The sequence below is a fragment of the Oncorhynchus clarkii genome, chromosome 14 (assembly GCF_045791955.1).
Source record: "Oncorhynchus clarkii lewisi isolate Uvic-CL-2024 chromosome 14, UVic_Ocla_1.0, whole genome shotgun sequence".
In the NCBI taxonomy this organism is placed as follows: domain Eukaryota; kingdom Metazoa; phylum Chordata; class Actinopteri; order Salmoniformes; family Salmonidae; genus Oncorhynchus; species Oncorhynchus clarkii.
Window position 1 is genome coordinate 25,852,031 of NC_092160.1, and position 27,688 is coordinate 25,879,718.

General features: G+C 48.2%; 2 protein-coding genes across 3 annotated transcripts in view; one reads left to right on the forward strand and one right to left on the reverse strand.

Annotated features, from left to right (window-relative positions):
* The window catches only part of LOC139366437 (bromodomain-containing protein 8-like), a 78,695-nt gene extending 55,719 nt beyond the window's left edge, over window positions 1–22,976 (forward strand). Inside the window, exons 17-18 of one of the 2 annotated variants that reach the window (XM_071103920.1) lie at window positions 21,996–22,040; window positions 22,471–22,758. In XM_071103920.1, the coding sequence (XP_070960021.1) occupies window positions 21,996–22,040; window positions 22,471–22,530 (105 nt within the window). In that variant the 3' untranslated portion in view covers window positions 22,531–22,758. Of the gene's footprint in view, window positions 1–21,995; window positions 22,041–22,470 lie in introns of both variants that reach the window. The other variant, XM_071103921.1, reaches the window with a different exon arrangement.
* On the reverse strand, window positions 22,891–24,980 carry LOC139366438 (DNA damage-inducible transcript 4-like protein). Its single transcript, XM_071103923.1, has 2 exons — window positions 24,725–24,980; window positions 22,891–24,050 (listed from the first exon to the last, which is right to left on the reverse strand). The coding sequence occupies exons 1-2, from the start codon at window positions 24,894–24,896 to the stop codon at window positions 23,602–23,604; spliced, it is 621 nt and encodes a 206-aa protein (XP_070960024.1). The 5' UTR covers window positions 24,897–24,980; the 3' UTR covers window positions 22,891–23,601.
* Window positions 24,981–27,688: the final 2,708 nt, after the last annotated feature.

Consider the following 27,688-nt stretch of genomic DNA (forward strand, 5'->3'; position numbering starts at 1 on the left):
TACAGTCTGTCTACTGTCTCCTCTCTCCGTTCCTACTGTCTGTCTACTGTCTCTCTCCTCTCCATTACTACAGTCTGTCTACTGTCTCCTCTCTCCGTTCCTACTGTCTGTCTACTGTCTCTCTCCTCTCCATTACTACAGTCTGTCTACTGTCTCCTCTCTCCGTTCCTACTGTCTGTCTACTGTCTCTCTCCTCTCCATTACTACAGTCTGTCTACTGTCTCCTCTCTCCGTTCCTACTGTCTGTCTACTGTCTCTCTCCTCTCCATTACTACAGTCTGTCTACTGTCTCCTCTCTCCGTTCCTACTGTCTGTCTACTGTCTCTCTCCTCTCCGTTCCTACTGTCTGTCTACTGTCTCTCTCCTCTCCATTACTACAGTCTGTCTACTGTCTCCTCTCTCCGTTCCTACTGTCTGTCTACTGTCTCTCTCCTCTCCATTACTACTGTCTGTCTACTGTCTCTCCGTTACTACTGTCTGTCTACTCTCTCCTCTCCATTACTACTGTCTGTCTACTCTCTCCTCTTCGTTACTACTGTCTGTCTACTGTCTCTCTCCTCTCCGTTTCTACAGTCTGTCTACTGTCTCTCTCCTCTCCATTACTACTGTCTGTCTACTGTCTCTCCCCTCTCCGTTACTACCGTCTGTCTACTGTCTCCTCTCTCCGTTCCTACTGTCTGTCTGCTGTCTCTCTCCTCTCCGTTACTACCGTCTGTCTGCTGTCTCTCTCCTCTCCGTTTCTACCGTCTGTCTACTGTCTCTCCTCTCCGTTACTACCGTCTCTCTACTGTCTCTCCTCTCTGTTACTACTGTCTGTCTACTCTCTCCTCTCCGTTACTACTGTCTGTCTACTGTCTCTCCCCTCTCCGTTACTACCGTCTGTCTACTGTCTCCTCTCTCCGTTCCTACTGTCTGTCTACTGTCTCTCCTCTCGGTTACTACCGTCTCTCTACTGTCTCTCCTCTCCGTTACTACCGTCTGTCTACTGACTCTCCCCTCTCCATTACTACCGTCTGTCTACTGTCTCTCCTCTCCGTTACTACCGTCTCTCTACTGTCTCTCTCCTCTCCGTTACTACCGTCTCTCTACTGTCTCTCTCCTCTCCGTTACTACCCTCTGTCTACTGTCTCTCCTCTCCAATACTACAGTCTGTCTACTGACTCTCTCCTCTCCGTTACTACCGTCTGCTACTGTCTCTCCTCTCCGTTACTACCGTCTCTCTACTGTCTCTCCTCTCCGTTAATACCGTCTCTCTACTGTCTCTCCTCTCCGTTACTACCGTCTGTCTACTGTTGCCCCCCTCTCCGTTACTACCGTATGTATACTGACTCTCCCCTCTCCGTTACTACCGTCTGGCTGTCTCTCCCCTCTCTGTTACTACTGTCTCTCCCCTCTCTGTTTCTACTGTCTCTCCTCTCTCTGTTACTACTGTCTGTCTACTGTCTCCTCTCTCCGTTCCTACCGTCTGTCTACTTACTCTCTCCTCTCCGTTACTACTGTCTGTCTACTGTCTCTCTCCTCTCCGTTACTACCGTCTGTCTGCTGTCTCTCTCCTCTCCGTTACTACTGTCTGTCTACTCTCTCCTCTCCATTACTACATTCTGTCTACTGTCTCTCCGTTACTACTGTCTGTCTACTGTCTCTCCGTTACTACTGTCTGTCTACTGTCTCTCCGTTACTACTGTCTGTCTACTGTCTCTCCGTTACTACTGTCTGTCTACTCTCCCCTCTCCGTTACTACTGTCTGTCTACTCTCCCTTCTCCGTTACTACAGTCTGTCTACTGTCTCTCCGTTACTACTGTCTGTCTACTGTCTCTCCGTTACTACTGTCTGTCTACTGTCTCTACGTTACTACTGTCTGTCTACTGTCTCTCCGTTACTACTGTCTGTCTACTGTCTCTACGTTACTACTGTCTGTCTACTCTCTCCTCTCCGTTACTACTGTCTGTCTACTCTCTCCTCTCCGTTACTACCGTCTGTCTACTCTCTCCTCTCCGTTACTACTGTCTGTCTACTGTCTCCTCTCCATTACTACTGTCTGTCTACTGTCTCTCCCCTCTCCGTTCCTACTGTCTGTCTACTGTCTCTCTCCTCTCCATTACTACTGTCTGTCTACTGTCTCTCCGTTACTACTGTCTGTCTACTCTCTCCTCTCCATTACTACTGTCTGTCTACTGTCTCTCCGTTACTACCGTCTGTCTACTGTCTCTCCTCTCCATTACTACTGTCTGTCTACTGTCTCTCCGTTACTACTGTCTGTCTACTCTCTCCTCTCCGTTACTACCGTCTGTCTACTCTCTCCTCTCCGTTACTACCGTCTGTCTACTCTCTCCTCTCCGTTACTACTGTCTGTCTACTGTGTCTCCGTTACTACCGTCTGTCTACTGTGTCTCCGTTACTACCGTCTGTCTACTGTGTCTCCGTTACTACCGTCTGTCTACTCTCTCCTCTCCGTTACTACCGTCTGTCTACTGTCTCTCCTCTCCGTTACTACCGTCTGTCTACTGTGTCTCCTCTCCCGTTACTACCGTCTGTCTACTGTGTCTCTCCTCTCCGTTACTACTGTCTGTCTACTCTCTCTCCTCTCCGTTACTACCGTCTCTTTACTGTCTCTCTCCTCTCCATTACTACCGTCTGTCTACTGTGTCTGTCTACTGTGTCTCCTCCCCGTTACTACCGTCTGTCTACTGTGTCTCCTCTCCCGTTACTACCGTCTGTCTACTGTGTCTCCTCTCCCGTTACTACCGTCTGTCTACTGTCTCTCCTCTCCGTTACTACCGTCTGTCTACTGTCTCTCCTCTCCCGTTACTACCGTCTGTCTACTGTCTCTCCTCTCCGTTACTACCGTCTGTCTACTGTCTCTCCTCTCCGTTACTACAGTCTGTCTACTATCTCCCCTCTCCGTTCCTACTGTCTTTCTACTGTCTCTCTCCTCTCCGTTACTACCGTCTGTCTACTCTCTCTCTCCTCTCCGTTACTACCGTCTGTCTGCTGTCTCTCTCCTCTCCGTTACTACCGTCTGTCTACTGTCTCTCCTCTCCGTTACTACCGTCTCTCTACTGTCTCTCTCCTCTCCGTTACTACCGTCTCTCTACTGTCTCTCTCCTCTCCGTTACTACCGTCTCTCTACTGTCTCTCTCCTCTCCATTACTACCGTCTCTCTACTGTCTCTCCTCTCCGTTACTACAGTCTGTCTACTGTCTCCTCTCTCCGTTCCTACTGTCTGTCTACTGTCTCTCTCCTCTCCGTTACTACCGTCTGTCTGCTGTCTCTCTCCTCTCCGTTACTACTGTCTGTCTACTGTCTCTCTCCTCTCCGTTAATACCGTCTGTCTACTGTCTCTCCTCTCCGGTACTACCGTCTGTCTACTGTCTCTCCTCTCCGTTAATACCGTCTGTCTACTGTCTCTCTCCACTCCATTACTACCGTCTGTCTACTGTCTCTCCTCTCCGTTACTACCGTCTGTCTACTGTCTCTCCTCTCCGTTAATACCGTCTGTCTACTGTCTCTCCTCTCCGGTACTACCGTCTGTCTACTGTCTCTCCTCTCCGTTAATACCGTCTGTCTACTGTCTCTCTCCTCTCCGTTACTACTGTCTGTCTACTGTCTCTCCTCTCCGTTACTACCGTCTGTCTACTGTCTCTCCTCTCCGTTACTACCGTCTGTCTACTCTCTCCTCTCCGTTACTACTGTCTCTCCTCTCCGTTACTTCTGTCTGTCTACTGTGTCTCCTTTACTATTGTCTGTCTACTGTCTCTCCGTTACTACTGTCTGTCTACTGTGTCTCTGTTACTACTGTCTGTCTACTGTCTCTCCTCTCCGTTACTACTGTCTGTCTACTGTGTATCTGTTACTACTGTCTGTCTACTCTCTCCTCTCCATTACTACTGTCTGTCTACTGTGTCTCTGTTACTACTGTCTGTCTACTCTCTCCTCTCCATTACTACTGTCTGTCTACTGTGTCTCCGTTACTACTGTCTGTCTACTCTCTCCTCTCCGTTACTACTGTCTGTCTACTGTCTCTCTCCTCTCCATTACTACAGTCTGTCTACTGTCTCCTCTCTCCGTTCCTACTGTCTGTCTACTGTCTCTCTCCTCTCCATTACTACAGTCTGTCTACTGTCTCCTCTCTCCGTTCCTACTGTCTGTCTACTGTCTCTCTCCTCTCCATTACTACAGTCTGTCTACTGTCTCCTCTCTCCGTTCCTACTGTCTGTCTACTGTCTCTCTCCTCTCCATTACTACAGTCTGTCTACTGTCTCCTCTCTCCGTTCCTACTGTCTGTCTACTGTCTCTCTCCTCTCCATTACTACAGTCTGTCTACTGTCTCCTCTCTCCGTTCCTACTGTCTGTCTACTGTCTCTCTCCTCTCCGTTCCTACTGTCTGTCTACTGTCTCTCTCCTCTCCATTACTACAGTCTGTCTACTGTCTCCTCTCTCCGTTCCTACTGTCTGTCTACTGTCTCTCTCCTCTCCATTACTACTGTCTGTCTACTGTCTCTCCGTTACTACTGTCTGTCTACTCTCTCCTCTCCATTACTACTGTCTGTCTACTCTCTCCTCTTCGTTACTACTGTCTGTCTACTGTCTCTCTCCTCTCCGTTACTACAGTCTGTCTACTGTCTCTCTCCTCTCCATTACTACTGTCTGTCTACTGTCTCTCCCCTCTCCGTTACTACCGTCTGTCTACTGTCTCCTCTCTCCGTTCCTACTGTCTGTCTGCTGTCTCTCTCCTCTCCGTTTCTACCGTCTGTCTACTGTCTCTCCTCTCCGTTACTACCGTCTCTCTACTGTCTCTCCTCTCTGTTACTACTGTCTGTCTACTCTCTCCTCTCCGTTACTACTGTCTGTCTACTGTCTCTCCCCTCTCCGTTACTACCGTCTGTCTACTGTCTCCTCTCTCCGTTCCTACTGTCTGTCTACTGTCTCTCCTCTCCGTTACTACCGTCTCTCTACTGTCTCTCCTCTCCGTTACTACCGTCTGTCTACTGACTCTCCCCTCTCCATTACTACCGTCTGTCTACTGTCTCTCCTCTCCGTTACTACCGTCTCTCTACTGTCTCTCTCCTCTCCGTTACTACCGTCTCTCTACTGTCTCTCTCCTCTCCGTTACTACCCTCTGTCTACTGTCTCTCCTCTCCAATACTACAGTCTGTCTACTGACTCTCTCCTCTCCGTTACTACCGTCTGCTACTGTCTCTCCTCTCCGTTACTACCGTCTCTCTACTGTCTCTCCTCTCCGTTAATACCGTCTCTCTACTGTCTCTCCTCTCCGTTACTACCGTCTGTCTACTGTTGCCCCCCCTCTCCGTTACTACCGTATGTATACTGACTCTCCCCTCTCCGTTACTACCGTCTGGCTGTCTCTCCCCTCTCTGTTACTACTGTCTCTCCCCTCTCTGTTTCTACTGTCTCTCCTCTCTCTGTTACTACTGTCTGTCTACTGTCTCCTCTCTCCGTTCCTACCGTCTGTCTACTTACTCTCTCCTCTCCGTTACTACTGTCTGTCTACTGTCTCTCTCCTCTCCGTTACTACCGTCTGTCTGCTGTCTCTCTCCTCTCCGTTACTACTGTCTGTCTACTCTCTCCTCTCCATTACTACATTCTGTCTACTGTCTCTCCGTTACTACTGTCTGTCTACTGTCTCTCCGTTACTACTGTCTGTCTACTGTCTCTCCGTTACTACTGTCTGTCTACTGTCTCTCCGTTACTACTGTCTGTCTACTCTCCCCTCTCCGTTACTACTGTCTGTCTACTCTCCCCTCTCCGTTACTACAGTCTGTCTACTGTCTCTCCGTTACTACTGTCTGTCTACTGTCTCTCCGTTACTACTGTCTGTCTACTGTCTCTACGTTACTACTGTCTGTCTACTGTCTCTCCGTTACTACTGTCTGTCTACTGTCTCTACGTTACTACTGTCTGTCTACTCTCTCCTCTCCGTTACTACTGTCTGTCTACTCTCTCCTCTCCGTTACTACCGTCTGTCTACTCTCTCCTCTCCGTTACTACTGTCTGTCTACTGTCTCCTCTCCATTACTACTGTCTGTCTACTGTCTCTCCCCTCTCCGTTCCTACTGTCTGTCTACTGTCTCTCTCCTCTCCATTACTACTGTCTGTCTACTGTCTCTCCGTTACTACTGTCTGTCTACTCTCTCCTCTCCATTACTACTGTCTGTCTACTGTCTCTCCGTTACTACTGTCTGTCTACTCTCTCCTCTCCGTTACTACCGTCTGTCTACTCTCTCCTCTCCGTTACTACCGTCTGTCTACTCTCTCCTCTCCGTTACTACTGTCTGTCTACTGTGTCTCCGTTACTACCGTCTGTCTACTGTGTCTCCGTTACTACCGTCTGTCTACTGTGTCTCCGTTACTACCGTCTGTCTACTCTCTCCTCTCCGTTACTACCGTCTGTCTACTGTCTCTCCTCTCCGTTACTACCGTCTGTCTACTGTGTCTCCTCTCCCGTTACTACCGTCTGTCTACTGTGTCTCTCCTCTCCGTTACTACTGTCTGTCTACTCTCTCTCCTCTCCGTTACTACCGTCTCTCTACTGTCTCTCTCCTCTCCATTACTACCGTCTGTCTACTGTGTCTGTCTACTGTGTCTCCTCCCCGTTACTACCGTCTGTCTACTGTGTCTCCTCTCCCGTTACTACCGTCTGTCTACTGTGTCTCCTCTCCCGTTACTACCGTCTGTCTACTGTCTCTCCTCTCCGTTACTACCGTCTGTCTACTGTCTCTCCTCTCCCGTTACTACCGTCTGTCTACTGTCTCTCCTCTCCGTTACTACCGTCTGTCTACTGTCTCTCCTCTCCGTTACTACAGTCTGTCTACTATCTCCCCTCTCCGTTCCTACTGTCTTTCTACTGTCTCTCTCCTCTCCGTTACTACCGTCTGTCTACTGTCTCTCTCCTCTCCGTTACTACCGTCTGTCTGCTGTCTCTCTCCTCTCCGTTACTACCGTCTGTCTACTGTCTCTCCTCTCCGTTACTACCGTCTCTCTACTGTCTCTCTCCTCTCCGTTACTACCGTCTCTCTACTGTCTCTCTCCTCTCCGTTACTACCGTCTCTCTACTGTCTCTCTCCTCTCCATTACTACCGTCTCTCTACTGTCTCTCCTCTCCGTTACTACAGTCTGTCTACTGTCTCCTCTCTCCGTTCCTACTGTCTGTCTACTGTCTCTCTCCTCTCCGTTACTACCGTCTGTCTGCTGTCTCTCTCCTCTCCGTTACTACTGTCTGTCTACTGTCTCTCTCCTCTCCGTTAATACCGTCTGTCTACTGTCTCTCCTCTCCGGTACTACCGTCTGTCTACTGTCTCTCCTCTCCGTTAATACCGTCTGTCTACTGTCTCTCTCCTCTCCATTACTACCGTCTCTCTACTGTCTCTCCTCTCCGTTACTACCGTCTGTCTACTGTCTCTCTCCTCTCCGTTACTACCGTATGTATACTGACTCTCCCCTCTCCGTTACTACCGTCTGGCTGTCTCTCCCCTCTCTGTTACTACTGTCTCTCCTCTCTCTGTTACTACTGTCTGTCTACTGTCTCCTCTCTCCGTTCCTACAGTCTGTCTACTGACTCTCCTCTCCGTTACTACCGTCTGTCTACTGTCTCTCCTCTCCGTTACTACCGTCTGTCTACTGTCTCTCCCCTCTCCGTTACTACAGTCTGTCTACTGTCTCCTCTCTCCGTTCCTACTGTCTGTCTACTGTCTCTCTCCTCTCCGTTAATACCGTCTGTCTACTGTCTCTCTCCTCTCCGTTACTACTGTCTGTCTACTGTCTCTCTCCTCTCCGTTAATACCGTCTGTCTACTGTCTCTCCCCTCTCCGTTACTACAGTCTGTCTACTGTCTCCTCTCTCCGTTCCTACTGTCTGTCTACTGTCTCTCTCCTCTCCGTTAATACCGTCTGTCTACTGTCTCTCCCCTCTCCGTTACTACAGTCTGTCTACTGTCTCCTCTCTCCGTTCCTACTGTCTGTCTACTGTCTCTCTCCTCTCCGTTACTACCGTCTGTCTACTGTCTCTCCCCTCTCCGTTACTACCGTCTGTCTACTGTCTCCTCTCTCCGTTCCTACTGTCTGTCTACTGTCTCTCTCCTCTCCGTTACTACCGTCTGTCTACTGTCTCTCCCCTTTCCGTTACTACAGTCTGTCTACTGTCTCCCCTCTCCGTTGCTACTGTCTGTCTACTGTCTCTCTCCTCTCCGTTACTACCGTCTGTCTACTGTCTCTCTCCTCTCCGTTACTACCGTCTGTCTACTGTCTCTCTCCTCTCCGTTACTACCGTCTGTCTACTGTCTCTCTCCTCTCCGTTTCTACCGTCTGTCTACTGTCTCTCTCCTCTCCGTTACTACCGTCTCTCTACTGTCTCGTCTCTCCGTTACTACCGTCTGTCTACTGTCTCTCCCCTCTCCGTTACTACAGTCTGTCTACTGTCTCTCCCCTCTCCGTTACTACTGTCTGTCTACTGTGTCTCCGTTACTACCGTCTGTCTACTCTCTCCTCTCCGTTAATACCGTCTGTCTACTGTCTCTCTCCTCTCCGTTACTACCGTCTGTCTACTGTCTCTCTCCTCTCCGTTTCTACCGTCTGTCTACTGTCTCTCTCCTCTCCGTTACTACCGTCTCTCTACTGTCTCGTCTCTCCGTTACTACCGTCTGTCTACTGTCTCTCCCCTCTCCGTTACTACAGTCTGTCTACTGTCTCTCCCCTCTCCGTTACTACTGTCTGTCTACTGTCTCTCCTTTACTACTGTCTGTCTACTGTGTCTCCGTTACTACCGTCTGTCTACTCTCTCCTCTCCGTTAATACCGTCTGTCTACTGTCTCTCTCCTCTCCGTTACTACTGTCTGTCTACTGTCTCTCTCCTCTCCGTTAATACCGTCTGTCTACTGTCTCTCTCCTCTCCGTTACTACTGTCTGTCTACTGTCTCTCTCCTCTCCGTTACTACCGTCTCTCTACTGTCTCTCCTCTCCGTTACTACCGTTTGTCTACTGTCTCCCTCTCCGTTACTACCGTCTGTCTACTGTGTCTCCGTTTCTACCGTCTGTCTACTCTCTCCTCTCCGTTACTACCGTCTGTCTACTGTCTCTCCTCTCCGTTACTACCGTCTGTCTACTGTGTCTCCGTTTCTACCGTCTGTCTACTCTCTCCTCTCCGTTACTATCGTCTGTCTACTGTCTCTCCTCTCCGTTACTACTGTCTGTCTGTCTCTCCTTTACTACTGGCTGTCTACTGTGTCTCCGTTACTACCGTCTGTCTACTCTCTCCTCTCCGTTAATACCGTCTGTCTACTGTCTCTCTCCTCTCCGTTACTACTGTCTGTCTACTGTCTCTCTCCTCTCCGTTAATACCGTCTGTCTACTGTCTCTCTCCTCTCCGTTACTACTGTCTGTCTACTGTCTCTCCTCTCCGTTACTACTGTATGTCTACTGTGTCTCCTTTACTATTGTCTGTCTACTGTCTCTCCGTTACTACTGTCTGTCTACTGTCTCTCCTCTCCGTTACTACAGTCTGTCTACTGTCTCCTCTCTCCGTTCCTACTGTCTGTCTACTGTCTCTCTCCTCTCCGTTACTACCGTCTGTCTGCTGTCTCTCTCCTCTCCGTTACTACCGTCTGTCTACTGTCTCTCCTCTCCGTTACTACCGTCTCTCTACTGTCTCTCTCCTCTCCGTTACTACCGTCTCTCTACTGTCTCTCTCCTCTCCGTTACTACGGTCTCTCTACTGTCTCTCTCCTCTCCGTTACTACCGTCTCTCTACTGTCTCTCTCCTCTCCATTACTACCGTCTCTCTACTGTCTCTCCTCTCCGTTACTACAGTCTGTCTACTGTCTCCTCTCTCCGTTCCTACTGTCTGTCTACTGTCTCTCTCCTCTCCGTTACTACCGTCTGTCTGCTGTCTCTCTCCTCTCCATTACTACCGTCTCTACTGTCTCTCCTCTCCGTTACTACCGTCTGTCTACTGTCTCTCTCCTCTCCGTTACTACCGTATGTATACTGACTCTCCCCTCTCCGTTACTACCGTCTGGCTGTCTCTCCCCTCTCTGTTACTACTGTCTCTCCTCTCTCTGTTACTACTGTCTGTCTACTGTCTCCTCTCTCCGTTCCTACAGTCTGTCTACTGACTCTCCTCTCCGTTACTACCGTCTGTCTACTGTCTCTCCTCTCCGTTACTACCGTCTGTCTACTGTCTCTCCCCTCTCCGTTACTACAGTCTGTCTACTGTCTCCTCTCTCCGTTCCTACTGTCTGTCTACTGTCTCTCTCCTCTCCGTTAATACCGTCTGTCTACTCTCTCTCTCCTCTCCGTTATTACTGTCTGTCTACTGTCTCTCTCCTCTCCGTTAATACCGTCTGTCTACTGTCTCTCCCCTCTCCGTTACTACAGTCTGTCTACTGTCTCCTCTCTCCGTTCCTACTGTCTGTCTACTGTCTCTCTCCTCTCCGTTAATACCGTCTGTCTACTGTCTCTCCCCTCTCCGTTACTACAGTCTGTCTACTGTCTCCTCTCTCCGTTCCTACTGTCTGTCTACTGTCTCTCCCCTCTCCGTTACTACCGTCTATCTACTGTCTCCTCTCTCCGTTCCTACTGTCTGTCTACTGTCTCTCTCCTCTCCGTTACTACCGTCTGTCTACTGTCTCTCCCCTCTCCGTTACTACAGTCTGTCTACTGTCTCCCTCTCCGTTGCTACTGTCTGTCTACTGTCTCTCTCCTCTCCGTTACTACCGTCTGTCTACTGTCTCTCTCCTCTCCGTTACTACCGTCTCTCTACTGTCTCGTCTCTCCGTTACTACCGTCTGTCTACTGTCTCTCCCCTCTCCGTTACTACAGTCTGTCTACTGTCTCTCCCCTCTCCGTTAATACCGTCTGTCTACTGTCTCTCCCCTCTCCGTTACTACAGTCTGTCTACTGTCTCCTCTCTCCGTTCCTACTGTCTGTCTACTGTCTCTCTCCTCTCCGTTAATACCGTCTGTCTACTGTCTCTCTCCTCTCCGTTACTACTGTCTGTCTACTGTCTCTCTCCTCTCCGTTAATACCGTCTGTCTACTGTCTCTCTCCTCTCCGTTACTACTGTCTGTCTACTGTCTCTCCTCTCCGTTACTACCGTCTGTCTACTGTCTCTCTCCTCTCCATTACTACTGTCTGTCTACTGTCTCTCCTCTCCGTTACTACCGTCTGTCTACTGTCTCTCTCCTCTCCATTACTACTGTCTGTCTACTGTCTCTCTCCTCTCCGTTAATACCGTCTGTCTACTGTCTCTCTCCTCTCCGTTACTACTGTCTGTCTACTGTCTCTCCTCTCCATTACTACTGTCTGTCTACTGTCTCTCTCCTCTCCGTTAATACCGTCTGTCTACTGTCTCTCTCCTCTCCCGTTACTACCGTCTGTCTACTGTGTCTCCTCTCCCGTTACTACCGTCTGTCTACTGTCTCTCCTCTCCGTTACTACCGTCTGTCTACTGTCTCTCCTCTCCGTTACTACCGTCTGTCTACTGTCTCTCCTCTCCGTTAATACCTTCTGTCTACTGTCTCTCCTCTCCGGTACTACCGTCTGTCTACTGTCTCTCCTCTCCGTTAATACCGTCTGTCTACTGTCTCTCTCCTCTCCGTTACTACTGTCTGTCTACTGTCTCTCCTCTCCGTTACTACCGTCTGTCTACTCTCTCCTCTCCGTTACTACTGTCTCTCCTCTCCGTTACTTCTGTCTGTCTACTGTGTCTCCTTTACTATTGTCTGTCTACTGTCTCTCCGTTACTACTGTCTGTCTACTGTGTCTCTGTTACTACTGTCTGTCTACTCTCTCCTCTCCATTACTACTGTCTGTCTACTGTGTCTCTGTTACTACTGTCTGTCTACTCTCTCCTCTCCATTACTACTGTCTGTCTACTGTGTCTCCGTTACTACTGTCTGTCTACTCTCTCCTCTCCGTTACTACCGTCTGTCTACTGTCTCTCCTCTCCGTTACTACCGTCTGTCTACTGTCTCTCCTCTCCGTTAATACCGTCTGTCTACTGTCTCTCCTCTCCGGTACTACCGTCTGTCTACTGTCTCTCCTCTCCGTTAATACCGTCTGTCTACTGTCTCTCTCCTCTCCGTTACTACTGTCTGTCTACTGTCTCTCCTCTCCGTTACTACCGTCTGTCTACTGTCTCTCCTCTCCGTTACTACCGTCTGTCTACTCTCTCCTCTCCGTTACTACTGTCTCTCCTCTCCGTTACTTCTGTCTGTCTACTGTGTCTCCTTTACTATTGTCTGTCTACTGTCTCTCCGTTACTACTGTCTGTCTACTGTGTCTCTGTTACTACTGTCTGTCTACTGTCTCTCCTCTCCGTTACTACTGTCTGTCTACTGTGTATCTGTTACTACTGTCTGTCTACTCTCTCCTCTCCATTACTACTGTCTGTCTACTGTGTCTCTGTTACTACTGTCTGTCTACTCTCTCCTCTCCATTACTACTGTCTGTCTACTGTGTCTCCGTTACTACTGTCTGTCTACTCTCTCCTCTCCGTTCCTACTGTCTGTCTACTGTCTCTCTCCTCTCCATTACTACAGTCTGTCTACTGTCTCCTCTCTCCGTTCCTACTGTCTGTCTACTGTCTCTCTCCTCTCCATTACTACTGTCTGTCTACTGTCTCTCCGTTACTACTGTCTGTCTACTCTCTCCTCTCCATTACTACTGTCTGTCTACTGTCTCTCCTCTCCGTTACTACCGTCTCTCTACTGTCTCTCCTCTCCGTTACTACCGTCTGTCTACTGACTCTCCCCTCTCCATTACTACCGTCTGTCTACTGTCTCTCCTCTCCGTTACTACCGTCTCTCTACTGTCTCTCTCCTCTCCGTTACTACCGTCTCTCTACTGTCTCTCTCCTCTCCGTTACTACCCTCTGTCTACTGTCTCTCCTCTCCAATACTACAGTCTGTCTACTGACTCTCTCCTCTCCGTTACTACCGTCTGCTACTGTCTCTCCTCTCCGTTACTACCGTCTCTCTACTGTCTCTCCTCTCCGTTAATACCGTCTCTCTACTGTCTCTCCTCTCCGTTACTACCGTCTGTCTACTGTTGCCCCCCTCTCCGTTACTACCGTATGTATACTGACTCTCCCCTCTCCGTTACTACCGTCTGGCTGTCTCTCCCCTCTCTGTTACTACTGTCTCTCCCCTCTCTGTTTCTACTGTCTCTCCTCTCTCTGTTACTACTGTCTGTCTACTGTCTCCTCTCTCCGTTCCTACCGTCTGTCTACTTACTCTCTCCTCTCCGTTACTACTGTCTGTCTACTGTCTCTCTCCTCTCCGTTAATACCGTCTGTCTACTGTTTCTCCTTTACTACTGTCTGTCTACTGTGTCTCCGTTACTACCGTCTGTCTACTCTCTCCTCTCCGTTAATACCGTCTGTCTACTGTGTCTTCGTTACTACAGTCTGTCTACTGTCTCTCCCCTCTCCGTTACTACTGTCTGTCTACTGTCTCTCCTTTACTACTGTCTGTCTACTGTGTCTCTGTTACTACCGTCTGTCTACTCTCTCCTCTCCGTTAATACCGTCTGTCTACTGTCTCTCCTCTCCGTTAATACCGTCTGTCTACTGTCTCTCCTCTCCGTTACTACTGTCTGTCTACTGTCTCTCTCCTCTCCGTTACTACAGTCTGTCTACTGTCTCTCTCCTCTCCATTACTACTGTCTGTCTACTGTCTCTCCCCTCTCCGTTACTACCGTCTGTCTACTGTCTCCTCTCTCCGTTCCTACTGTCTGTCTGCTGTCTCTCTCCTCTCCGTTACTACCGTCTGTCTGCTGTCTCTCTCCTCTCCGTTTCTACCGTCTGTCTACTGTCTCTCCTCTCCGTTACTACCGTCTCTCTACTGTCTCTCCTCTCTGTTACTACTGTCTGTCTACTCTCTCCTCTCCGTTACTACTGTCTGTCTACTGTCTCTCCCCTCTCCGTTACTACCGTCTGTCTACTGTCTCCTCTCTCCGTTCCTACTGTCTGTCTACTGTCTCTCCTCTCCGTTACTACCGTCTCTCTACTGTCTCTCCTCTCCGTTACTACCGTCTGTCTACTGACTCTCCCCTCTCCATTACTACCGTCTGTCTACTGTCTCTCCTCTCCGTTACTACCGTCTCTCTACTGTCTCTCTCCTCTCCGTTACTACCGTCTCTCTACTGTCTCTCTCCTCTCCGTTACTACCCTCTGTCTACTGTCTCTCCTCTCCAATACTACAGTCTGTCTACTGACTCTCTCCTCTCCGTTACTACCGTCTGCTACTGTCTCTCCTCTCCGTTACTACCGTCTCTCTGCTGTCTCTCCTCTCCGTTAATACCGTCTCTCTACTGTCTCTCCTCTCCGTTACTACCGTCTGTCTACTGTTGCCCCCCTCTCCGTTACTACCGTATGTATACTGACTCTCCCCTCTCCGTTACTACCGTCTGGCTGTCTCTCCCCTCTCTGTTACTACTGTCTCTCCCCTCTCTGTTTCTACTGTCTCTCCTCTCTCTGTTACTACTGTCTGTCTACTGTCTCCTCTCTCCGTTCCTACCGTCTGTCTACTTACTCTCTCCTCTCCGTTACTACTGTCTGTCTACTGTCTCTCTCCTCTCCGTTAATACCGTCTGTCTACTGTTTCTCCTTTACTACTGTCTGTCTACTGTGTCTCCGTTACTGCCGTCTGTCTACTCTCTCCTCTCCGTTAATACCGTCTGTCTACTGTGTCTCCGTTACTACAGTCTGTCTACTGTCTCTCCCCTCTCCGTTACTACTGTCTGTCTACTGTCTCTCCTTTACTACTGTCTGTCTACTGTGTCTCTGTTACTACCGTCTGTCTACTCTCTCCTCTCCGTTAATACCGTCTGTCTACTGTCTCTCCTCTCCGTTACTACCGTCTTTCTACTGTGTCTCCTCTCCCGTTACTACCGTCTGTCTACTGTCTCTCCTCTCCGTTACTACCGTCTGTCTACTGTCTCTCCTCTCCGTTACTGCTGTCTGTCTACTGTGTCTCCATTTCTACCGTCTGTCTACTCTCTCCTCTCCGTTACTACCGTCTGTCTACTGTCTCTCCTCTCCATTACTACCGTCTGTCTACTGTGTCTCCGTTTCTACCGTCTGTCTACTCTCTCCTCTCCGTTACTACTGTCTGTCTACTGTCTCTCCTTTACTACTTTCTGTCTACTGTGTCTCCGTTACTACCGTCTTTCTACTGTGTCTCCTCTCCCGTTACTACCGTCTGTCTACTGTCTCTCCTCTCCGTTACTACCGTCTGTCTACTGTCTCTCCTCTCCATTACTACCGTCTGTCTACTGTGTCTCCGTTTCTACCGTCTGTCTACTCTCTCCTCTCCGTTAATACCGTCTGTCTACTGTCTCTCTCCTCTCCGTTCCTACTGTCTGTCTACTGTCTCTCTCCTCTCCGTTAATACCGTCTGTCTACTGTCTCTCTCCTCTCCGTTACTACTGTCTGTCTACTGTCTCTCTCCTCTCCGTTACTACCGTCTGTCTACTGTCTCTCTCCTCTCCATTACTACTGTCTGTCTACTGTCTCTCTCCTCTCCGTTAATACCGTCTGTTTACTGTCTCTCTCCTCTCCGTTACTACCGTCTGTCTACTGTCTCTCCTCTCCGTTACAACCGTCTGTCTACTGTCTCTCTCCTCTCCATTACTACCGTCTCTCTACTGTCCCTCTCCTCTCCGTTTCTACTGTCTCTCCTTTACTACTGTCTGTCTACTGTGTCTCCGTTACTACTGTCTGTCTACTCTCTCCTCTCCGTTACTACTGTCTGTCTACTGTCTCTCCTTTACTACTGTCTGTCTACTGTGTCTCCGTTACTACCGTCTGTCTACTCTCTCCTCTCCGTTAATACCGTCTCTCTACTGTCTCTCCTCTCCGTTACAACCGTCTGTCTACTGTCTATCCTCTCCGTTACTACCGTCTGTCTACTCTCTCCTCTCCGTTACTACTGTCTGTCTACTGTCTCTCCTCTCCGTTACTACTGTCTGTCTACTGTGTCTCCTTTACTATTGTCTGTCTACTGTCTCTCCGTTACTACTGTCTGTCTACTGTGTCTCCGTTACTACTGTCTGTCTACTGTCTCTCCCCTCTCCTTTACTACCGTCTCTCTGTCTCTCCCCTCTCCTTTACTACAGTCTGTCTACTGTCTCCTCTCTCCGTTCCTACTGTCTGTCTACTGTCTCTCTCCTCTCCTTTTCTACCGTCTCTCTGTCTCTCCCCTCTCCTTTACTACAGTCTGTCTACTGTCTCCTCTCTCCGTTGCTACTGTCTGTCTGCTGTCTCTCTCCTCTCCGTTACTACCGTCTGTCTACTGACTAACCCCTCTTCGTTACTACCGTCTGTCTACTGTCTCTCCTCTCCGTTACTACTGTCTGTCTACTGTGTCTCCTTTACTATTGTCTGTCTACTGTCTCTCCGTTACTACTGTCTGTCTACTGTGTCTCCGTTACTACTGTCTGTCTACTGTGTCTCCGTTACTACTGTCTGTCTACTCTCTCCTCTCCGTTACTACCGTCTGTCTACTGTCTCTCCCCTCTCCGTTACTACTGTCTGTCTACTGTCTCTCCATTACTACTGTCTGTCTACTGTGTCTCCGTTACTACCGTCTGTCTACTGTGTCTCTGTTACTACTGTCTGTCTACTCTCTCCTCTCCATTACTACTGTCTGTCTACTCTCTCCTCTCCGTTACTACTGTCTGTCTACTGTCTCTCCTCTCCGTTACTACCGTCTGTCTGCTGTCTCTCTCCTCTCCGTTACTACAGTCTGTCTACTGTCTCCTCTCTCCGTTACTACTCTCTGTCTACTGTGTCTCCGTTACTACCGTCTCTCTACTGTCTCTCCCCTCTCCGTTACTACAGTCTGTCTACTGTCTCCTCTCTCCGTTCCTACTGTCTGTCTACTGTCTCTCCTCTCCGTTACTACCGTCTGTCTGCTGTCTCTCTCCTCTCCGTTACTACTGTCTGTCTACTGTCTCTCTCCTCCGTTTCTACCGTCTCCCTACTGTCTCTCCTCTCCGTTACTACCGTCTGTCTACTGTCTCTCCTCTCCGTTACTACCGTATGTCTACTGACTCTCTCCTCTCCGTTACTACCGTCTGTCTACTGTCTCTCCTCTCCGTTACTGCTGTCTGTCTACTGTGTCTCCGTTTCTACCGTCTGTCTACTCTCTCCTCTCCGTTACTACCGTCTGTCTACTGTCTCTCCTCTCCGTTACTACCGTCTGTCTACTGTGTCTCCGTTTCTACCGTCTGTCTACTCTCTCCTCTCCGTTACTACTGTCTGTCTACTGTCTCTCCTTTACTACTGTCTGTCTACTGTGTCTCCGTTACTACCGTCTGTCTACTCTCTCCTCTCCGTTAATACCGTCTGTCTACTGTCTCTCTCCTCTCCATTACTACTGTCTGTCTACTGTCTCTCTCCTCTCAGTTAATACCGTCTGTCTACTGTCTCTCTCCTCTCCGTTACTACCGTCTGTCTACTGTCTCTCCTCTCCGTTACAACCGTCTGTCTACTGTCTATCCTCTCCGTTACTACCGTCTGTCTACTCTCTCCTCTCCGTTACTACTGTCTGTCTACTGTCTCTCCTCTCCGTTACTACCGTCTGTCTACTGTGTCTCCTCTCCATTACTACTGTCTGTCTACTGTGTCTCCTTTACTATTGTCTGTCTACTGTCTCTCCGTTACTACTGTCTGTCTACTGTCTCTCCGTTACTACTGTCTGTCTACTGTGTCTCCGTTACTACTGTCTGTCTACTGTCTCCCCTCTCCGTTATTACAGTCTGTCTACTGTCTCCTCTCTCCGTTACTACCGTCTCTCTGTCTCTCCCCTCTCCTTTACTTCAGTCTGTCTACTGTCTCCTCTCTCCGTTGCTACTGTCTGTCTGCTGTCTCTCTCCTCTCCGTTACTACCGTCTGTCTGCTGTCTCTCTCCTCTCCGTTTCTACCGTCTGTCTACTGTCTCTCCTCTCCGTTACTACCGTCTCTCTACTGTCTCTCCTCTCCGTTACTACCGTCTGTCTACTGACTCTCCCCTCTCCGTTACTACCGTCTGTCTACTGTCTCTCCTCTCCGTTACTACTGTCTATCTACTGTGTCTCCTTTACTATTGTCTGTCTACTGTCTCTCCGTTACTACTGTCTGTCTACTGTGTCTCCGTTACTACTGTCTGTCTACTGTGTCTCCGTTACTACTGTCTGTCTACTCTCTCCTCTCCGTTACTACCGTCTGTCTACTCTCTCCTCTCCGTTACTACTGTCTGTCTGCTGTCTCTCTTCTCTCCGTTACTACCGTCTGTCTGCTTTCTCTCTCCTCTCCGTTTCTACCGTCTGTCTACTGTCTCTCCTCTCCGTTACTACCGTCTCTCTACTGTCTCTCCTCTCCGTTACTACCGTATGTCTACTGACTCTCTCCTCTCCGTTACTACCGTCTCTCTACTGTCTCTCCTCTCCGTTACTACTGTCTGTCTACTGTCTCCCTCCTCTCCGTTACTACCGTCTCTCTACTGTCTCCCCTCTCCGTTACTACCGTCTCTCTACTGTCTCTCCTCTCCGTTACTACCGTCTGTCTGCTGTCTCTCCTCTCCGTTACTACCGTCTGTCTACTGTCTCTCCTCTCCGTTACTACCGTCTGTCTGCTGTCACTCCCCTCTCTGTTACTACCGTCTGTCTACTGTCGCCCCCCTCTCCATTACTACTGTCTACTGTCGCTCCCCTCTCCGTTACTACTGTCTACTATCGCTCCCCTCTCTGTTACTACCGTCTGTATACTGTCTCCGTTACTACCGTTTGTCTACTGTCTCTCTCCTCTCCGTTACTACCGTCTGTCTACTGTCTACTGTCTCCGTTACTACCGTTTGTCTACTGTCTCTCTCCTCTCCATTACTTCAGTCTGTCTACTGTCTCTCCTCTCCGTTACTACTATATGTCTACTGTCTCTCTCCTCTCCATTACTACAGTCTGTCTACTGTCTCTCCTCTCCGTTACTACCGTCTGTCTACTGTCTCTCCGTTACTACTGTCTACTGTCTCCGTTACTACTGTCTACTGTCTCCGTTACTACTGTCTACTGTCTCCGTTACTACCGTTTGTCTACTGTCTCCGTTACTACTGTCTACTGTCACTGTTACTACTGTCTACTGTCTCCGTTACTACCGTTTGTCTACTGTCTCCTTTACTACTGTCTACTGTCTCCGTTACTACTGTCGCTCCCCTGTCCGTTACTACTGTCTCCGTTACTACAATTGTCTACTGTCTCCGTTACTACTTTTTGTCTACTTTCGCTCCCCTCTCCGTTACTACTGTCTACTGTCTCCGTTACTACTGTCTACTGTCTCCGTTACTACTGTCTCCGTTACTACTGTCGCTCCCCTCTCCGTTACTACTGTCTACTGTCGCTCCCCTCTCCATTACTACTGTCTACGTTACTATTGTCTACTGTCGCTCCCCTCTCCGTTTCTACTGTCTCCGTTACTACTGTCTACTATCGCTCCCCTCTCCGTGTCTACTGTCTCCGTTACTACTGTCTACTGTGGTCGCTCCCCTCTCCGTTACTACTGTCTCCGTTACTACTGTCTACTGTCTCCGTTACTACTGTCTACTGCCTCCGTTACAACTGTCTACTGTCTCCGTTACTACTGTCTACTGTCGCTCCCCTCTCCATTACTACTGTCTACGTTACTATTGTCTACTGTTGCTCCCCTCTCGGTTTCTACTGTCTCCGTTACTACTGTCTACTATCGCTCCCCTCTCCGTGTCTACTGTCTCCGTTACTACTGTCTACTGTAGTCGCTCCCCTCTCCGTTACTACTGTCTCCGTTACTACTGTCTACTGTCTCCGTTACTACTGTCTACTGCCTCCGTTACTACTGTCTACTCTCTCCGTCACTACTGTCTACTGTAGTCGCTACCCTCTCCGTTACTACTGTCTCCGTTACTACTGTCTACTCTCTCCGTTACTACTGTCTACTGTAGTCGCTACCCTCTCCGTTACTACTGTCTACGTTACTACTGTCTACTGTCTCCGTTACTACTGTCTACTGTCTCCGTTACTACTGTCTACTGTCGCTCCCCTCTCTGTTACTACTGTCTACTATCGCTCCCTTCTCTGTTACTACTGTCTACTGTCTCCATTACTACTGTCTACTGTCGCTCCCCTATCGCTCCCTTCTCTGTTACTACTGTCTACTGTCTCCGTTACTACTGTCTACTGTCTCCGTTACTACTGTCTACTGTCGCTCCCCTCTCCGTTACTGTCTACTGTCTACGTTACTACTGTCTACTGTCTCCGTTACTACTGTCTACGTTACTACCGTTTGTCTACTGTCTCCGTTACTACCGTATGTCTACTGTCGCTCCCCTCTCCATTACTACTGTCTCCATTACTACTGTCTACTGTCTCCGTTACTACTGTTTGTCTCCTGTCGCTCCCCTCTCCGTTACTATTGTCTACTGTCTCCGTTACTACTGTCTACTGTCTCCGTTACTACCGTTTCTCTACTGTCGCTCCCCTTTCCGTTACTACTGTCTACTGTCTCCGTTACTACTGTCTACTGTCTCCGTTACAACTGTCTACTGTCTCCGTTACTACTGTCTACTGTCGCTCCCCTCTCCGTTACTACTGTCTCCGTTACTACTGTCTACTATCGCTCCCCTCTCCGTTACTACTGTCTCCGTTACTACTGTCTACTGTCTCCGTTACTACTGTCTACTGTAGTCGCTCCCCTCTCCGTTACTACTGTCTCCGTTACTACTGTCTACTGTCTCCGTTACTACTGTCTACTGTAGTCGCTCCCCTCGCCGTTACTACTGTCTCCGTTACTACTGTCTACTGTCTCCGTTACTACTGTCTACTGTAGTCGCTCCCCTCGCCGTTACTACTGTCTCCGTTACTACTGTCTACTGTCTCCGTTACTACTGTCGCTCCCCTCTCCGTTACTACTGTCTACTGTCTCCGTTACTACTGTCTCCGTTACTACTGTCTACTGTCTCCGTTACTACTGTCTACTGTCTCCGTTACTACTGTCTCCGTTACTACTGTCTACTGTCTCCGTTACTACTGTCTCCGTTACTACTGTCTACTGTCTCCGTTACTACTGTCTACTGTCTCCGTTACTACTGTCTACTGTCTCCGTTACTACTGTCTACTGTCTCCGTTACTACTGTCTACTGTCTCCGTTACTACTGTCTACTGTCTCCGTTACTACTGTCTACTGTAGTCGCTCCCCTCTCCGTTACTACTGTCTCCGTTACTACTGTCTACTGTCTCCGTTACTACTGTCTACTGTAGTCGCTCCCCTCGCCGTTACTACTGTCTCCGTTACTACTGTCTACTGTCTCCGTTACTACTGTCTACTGTAGTCGCTCCCCTCGCCGTTACTACTGTCTCCGTTACTACTGTCTACTGTCTCCGTTACTACTGTCGCTCCCCTCTCCGTTACTACTGTCTACTGTCTCCGTTACTACTGTCTCCGTTACTACTGTCTCCGTTACTACTGTCTACTGTCTCCGTTACTACTGTCGCTCCCCTCTCCGTTACTACTGTCTACTGTCGCACCCCTCTCCGTTACTACTGTGTACTATCGCTCCCCTCTCTGTTACTACTGTCTACTGTCTCCATTACTACTGTCTACTGTCGCTCCCCTCTCCGTTACTACGGTCTCTTTTACTACTGTCTACTGTCTCCGTTACTACTGTCTACTGTAGTCGCTCCCCTCGCCGTTACTACTGTCTCCGTTACTACTGTCTACTGTCTCCGTTACTACTGTCTACTGTCTCCGTTACTACTGTGTACTATCGCTCCCCTCTCCGTTACTACTGTCTACTGTCTCTCCTCTCTCCATTTCGACGACTCCTGTGTTCTCACTTGACTGTCTGAATGTGTTGTCTTGTTTGTCTGACTGTACTTGTTTGTGTTGTTTACTCTGGGTGTGTGTGTGTGTACAAGGGGTAAATGTCACTGTGTGTGTGTGTTTCTTTTCTCACTAACTGTTTGTCCTCCTACAGGACAGTGTCCCAATGGCCTCTCCCGCTTTCCTTCTCTCTCTTTTTGTAAGTATTCAGGTCAAAGGTCAAATCTCACCAGAATAAGCAGAGTGCACGCTCTGTTTCTACGTCACACTACCAAAACAAGTTGACTATAGTGAAACATTTAAAATGCATACACTCACCTCTCATATTAACAAACACTTCCCTCACCAAGTTTTTGACCTTCGGTATTTGATTAAGTGGACCCATCCTGGTTGTGGGTGTACGTGCATTTGTTTAGCGCCATATGCCTTTTTTTATGTGTTCAGTGGTTGTCTTCAACTTCTTTCTTAGCATGTCCCGTCTGGTCCATTGTTTTTCTTTCTTTTGTTTTCTTCATTTCATCTGGCGGGCAGCAGAGATAATCTTGTTTTAAACAGGCCGACCAGGAGCCATCGCTGGGTTTCTAACCTGGTGTCGGACTCACCTCTAACCCAACCTCTCTTCCCTGCAGGACGGGGGCACCAGAGGGCGCCGCTGTGCAATTGAAGCAGACATGAAGATGAAGAAATAACCGGAGTCAAAAGGCAGTAGGGTGATGACACCAATGAGACTTGATGTAGGGATTGGACGATTTAAACCAGAGAATGTTTGATGGAGTTACTGTTCTGTGAAGTTAGTTGTTTGAGTTTAATCAGAGTTTTCAGGGTCGCGGTATGGCTGCAGTCCTGTGTACAGTTTAACTAACTTAAGTCTATGATTTGCATTTGAAGCCAGTACACTAGATTGACAGTTGCCACAAATAACCAGCAGCCACTGTACTAGTGACTGACTTGGGGCACCATTGTGTTTTTGGATGTAGCCAACTGTAAAATATCCTGCAAGGAATTATGAGTCTACTGTATGTTAGGAGTACAAAAAAGTAGTACCGGAGTGTTGAACTTTATGTACAGTTTTATTTTTTTCCCCATTTGTATGTTTTGTTGTTCAACTGTTTATTAAAAGTAAGAGAATTGCAAACAATGGAAGTGTCCGTAACTTTGACAGACCTAAGTTGAGACCTTCAGTTCTTAGGGTATAGACTAATCATTGGTGATTCTGATAGCTGTTTTGATTGAAAGAGTATGGCAACCCAGAAAAGAATACTGTGCAAAAACATTCAAATTTCTCAGTTTAAAAATACTGCAACAGTCAGACAGGGTAAGGGGCACCAAACACTAGCTTGCTTCCACATCCAGCATGAGATTTCCATGGTTTTACAAAAGACAATCAAGCAATTGTGTCGAACAGAAATGTGCACAAAAAAATAAAAACCTGTCAGAGTTAGATTGTACCATACTTGACCCCCTGCTAATACCAGCAAGGTAACATGCATTCTGTGCTCTTTTCTATGTCAACTCAAATTTCAGGGTATCAAGTCCTTCCTTTTCAAACAATACAAAATGATCTCTTTTCACAATTGAACTGACTGTTCTTCAGTGATATTCCAGTGCAAAACATTAATTTAATGTCAACTCTCCAATACAGTAGTGTACACTAACATATATTTAGTACACTGAAAAAAGACAGTGGTGCAACAGCTTTTTCTCCTAACTGGAATGTTGAGAATTATAGGCCACGTGTTGATTCCTGATAAGAAATTGTCTCAGCAGAACTCATGTATGACGGGGCTCGCAGAGGAATACAATTTCTTCTTGACCAGTCGGTACTGGGGTCGTAGTTTCAACACCTTGTCGGTAACGAATATGTGCTTGAGAAGCGGCCAACAGTCTTTGTCCAGCTTGAACACGACGGACAGCTCGAAAGTAGGAGTGACAGTCGGGTCGGGTGTTATAGTGCCCAGCATTTGCAGCTGTTGGCCCAGTTGTGTCTCCAAATAGACCTGTATGAAGGCCCCACGGAGCCCGCACGGCTCTCCCGCTGAGGAACGCACCACATCCAGGGCAACATTGGCGGTCAGCGTGCGGGGAAGCAGTAGTATCCGGCACCGCAGACTGGATTCTTTAGCTTCAGAGAGACAACGCACTATCTGCCTGGTCATGTCCTGATGGAGTATTCTCTCTTCACAGTCGGGAGCCGTTTCAGAGTCCAGACCTGAAAAAGAGAATGGTGTGTTTATCAATATTGCTGATCAACCAGGAGTTGAAGTTGCACAGCCTTTACTTTAGTATTGCAGACATTTGGCAGGGGCTATATTTAGGCCTTATATCTATCTATATATGCCAAGACTTTTTGACCTACTTAGTTATTCAGGCTATTCAAGAACATTGCAACATTACATTTCAAACCATCTTAAAAATGTCATTATTTTGATAATTAGTCCTAAACATGTGTTGCACTATAGATTTCGAATATTACATACTTAGTAACATTGTAATAGGGAATTTATCGTAAAAATAAGGCAATGTATCAGCCACTTTAAACTGGGAGACAGAGCTCAGGTCAATTAACTTCTTTGAACAGATCATCAACTGATACAGACAGTCGTGAGCTGTCGGCTACAGTAAACTATCTGGCAGCATCAGCTGCATTGTATCACGGCTACTGTGGCCGCTTGGAAAATACATGTTACACCAGGCAACAGATACATATACCAAAGTTGCCGAGGATTACAAAATAAAAATACTTGTTTCCATTATGGTCATCAACAAAGTTTGTAAAAAGGCCTATAAATTCACAAAATATTAATTGGAATGGTTATCAAAAGCCATTATTTAGTACAGTACATCTGATGAAATACATACTTAGATTTCAGAACAGAGACTTACTTGAGTTTATTTCCTTGATGAATTCGGAACTTTCAATGCTGCCTCGACGCACATATTTTTTGTCGCTCGAAGTGATTTGACAGAGAAACTTTCTCATCAGTTCGACAATGTTATCCTCTTCAGACACAATCGGTATTCCGTGTCCGAGGACCAGTGCCGGGGTATAGACCATTTTGACCGTCTCTCTATCTCCAATACTCCACTCAGTGATACACGTTTTCTATCTATTCTCTCCATGTAGAAGTCAGTTGATTGTGGTCATTGGAGCTCTCTCTGTGTTTAAATACTCCTTGGTTGCGTCAGCTGAGTTTGATCACGTGTGGGACCGCCTCCTTGGTTACCATAGCAGCGCGAAAGCGAGCAACTGTTGAACCGGGTTGAATCAGCCTCACGCAACATGCCTAGACGTTGCATTGGCTGGCTACTCAATACTGATAATATCCCCTCTTTTACCCAGTATTCTGTTTTCTGTGCAATGAATGCTACTTGACAGGTATATTTTGTTAGGTTATCAAGAAAATGAAAATAAACAATGACTCATATTTAGAACAAATTGTTTTGTTTTGTTCTAAACAAAGATTCTTCTGATCTCATAGTGTATTTTCAACTGATGACAGAATTATGGATACCTAATTTAGGCCTAAAAAGGTAGCCCCCTAAAAATGATCGTATTGGATATTGGAAATGGTTGTCTTGATTCCCTTTTGATGAATCCTTTCATAAGTATGTGACCTGTAGGTTCTGGAATACACTGGAAAACACTCACTGTTCTGTTCCCTACCTGTGCCTGTGAATCTAGACCAGGCCAGCCCAGCTAGCCACTACCTGGGCTGACTCACAGGTGAATCACATCACATGGCCTTATACTCACTGACCAGGCAGGAAGTGGATTTCCCCTAAACCTTGGATCCTCCCTTCCTGCTCTGATCTCTGTTTCCCTCTCACCCTGGGCCCTTTCAACACTCACACAAGTGTTTCAGACATGTTGAAATTAATGCGTATCTAGAAGAGTCAATGTTTTCTCACCAAACAGCTCTTGGGCGCTTGAGTGGCGCAGTGGCCTAAGGCACTGCATCTCAGCACAAGAAGTGTCACTACAGTCCCTGGTTCAAATCTGGGCTATATCACATCTGGCTGTGATTGAGAGTCCATTGGGTGGCGCACAATTGGCCCAGCGTCGTCTGGGTTTGGCCGGGGTAGGCTGTCATTGTAAATAAGAATTTGTTCTTAACTGACTTGCTTGCTGGGTAAAATAAAAGTGTGTGTTGTGGGTATTGGAAATGAAAAAACAAGTATATATATAGACTTATGTGCTATTTTTAAACTCACATGTTGGACCTGTTCAGAATCTATGGCTAGATCTGTTCCCCAGGAAGGAGTCTGACTGTAAAAGAGTTCAGTTATGAGTCATAGAAAGGGACTTTTCCCCTTTTGTGACTATACCTGTACACCAGCCCTGCCCAGATCATGTGAGGATCTGGCTACCATTATGACATCAGTAAAGAGGGAGTTTACTATCTTTCTATGGAAGTGAAGGGAAACCACATAATGTGTGGGTCTGTGGGGCTTACCACTGTGTCTGGCTGGGCTGTTGCAGACAGCCACTCTGCTTGCATTTCCCATGTGTTTGTGTGTGAGTGCGTGTGTCCATGTTTGTGTGTGTTTGCTCACAGATATCAGCTTCCTCATCAGATTGAGAACAGGTATTCACAGGTTCTCAAATGATTGACCTAATTAAGTAAATTAATCAAATGCACCATATATCACTGATGTGCCCTATTTCTGTCACAACGTTTTGTCCTCCAAGCATATTCAGTGGTTGAGAAGTCAGTCCAGAACACCTAGACCAGTCCCAGACTCAGTCACCTGCTTCCTAGCTCAGGCATGGTCTATCACCAGGTCAACATTCACAAGATCGCAGGGCCAGACGGATTACCAGGACGTGTACTCCGAGCATGCGCTGACCAACTGGCAAGTGTCTTCACTGACATTTTCAATCTCTCCCTGTCTGAGTCTGAAATGCCAACATGTTTCAAGCAGACCACCATAGTCCCTGTGCCCAAGAACACCAAGGTAACCTGCCTAAATCACTACCGACCCATAGCACTCACGTCTGTAGCCATGAAGTGCTTTGAAAGGCTCGTCATGGCTCACATCAACAACATTATCCCAGAAACACTAGACCCACTCTAATTTGCATACCACCCTAACAGATCCACAGATGATGCAATCTCTATTGCACTCCACATTGCCCTTTCCCACCTGGACAAAGGGAACACCTATGTAAGAATGCTATTCCTTTACTACAGCTCAGGATTCAACACTAGACTAGAACCCAAAAATGTACACTGGTTTCCTGTCAAGGCAAGGGCTGATTTCAAGGTTTTACTGCTAACCTAAAAAGCATTACATGGGCTTGCTCCTACCTATCTCTCTGATTTGGTCCTGCCGTACATACCTACACGTACGCTACGGTCACAAGACGCAGGCCTCCTAATTGTCCCTAGAATTTCTAGTCTTTACTGAACACTCATCTCTTCAGTGGGTCATATGATTGAGTGTAGTCTGGCCCAGGAGTGGGAAGGTGAACGGAAAGGCTCTGGAGCAATGAACCGCCCTTGCTGTCTCTGCCTGGCCGGTTCCCCTCTCTCCACTAGGATTCTCTGCCTCTAACCCTATTACAGGGGCTGAGTCACTGGCTTACTGGGGCTCTTTCATACCGTCCCTAGGAGGGGTGCATCACTTGAGTGGGTTGAGTCACTGATGTGATCTTCCTGTCTTGGTTGGCACCCCCCCTTGGGTTGTGCCGTGGCAGAGATCTTTGTGGGCTATACTCGGCCTTGTCTCAGGATGGTAAGTTGGTGGTTGAAGATATCCCTCTAGTGGTGTGGGGGCTGTGCTTTGGCAAAGTGGGTGGGGTTATATCCTTCCTGTTCGGCCCTGTCCGGGGGTGTCCTCGGATGG

Coding starts and splice junctions, on each gene's coding strand:
- LOC139366438 (XM_071103923.1), bottom strand. CDS start 24,896: ATGGTCTATACCCCGGCACTGGTCCTCGGACACGGAATACCGATTGTG. Junction 24,051..24,724: donor CATCAAGGAAATAAACTCAA/GTAAGTCTCTGT, acceptor TCTCTTTTTCAG/GTCTGGACTCTGAAACGGCT.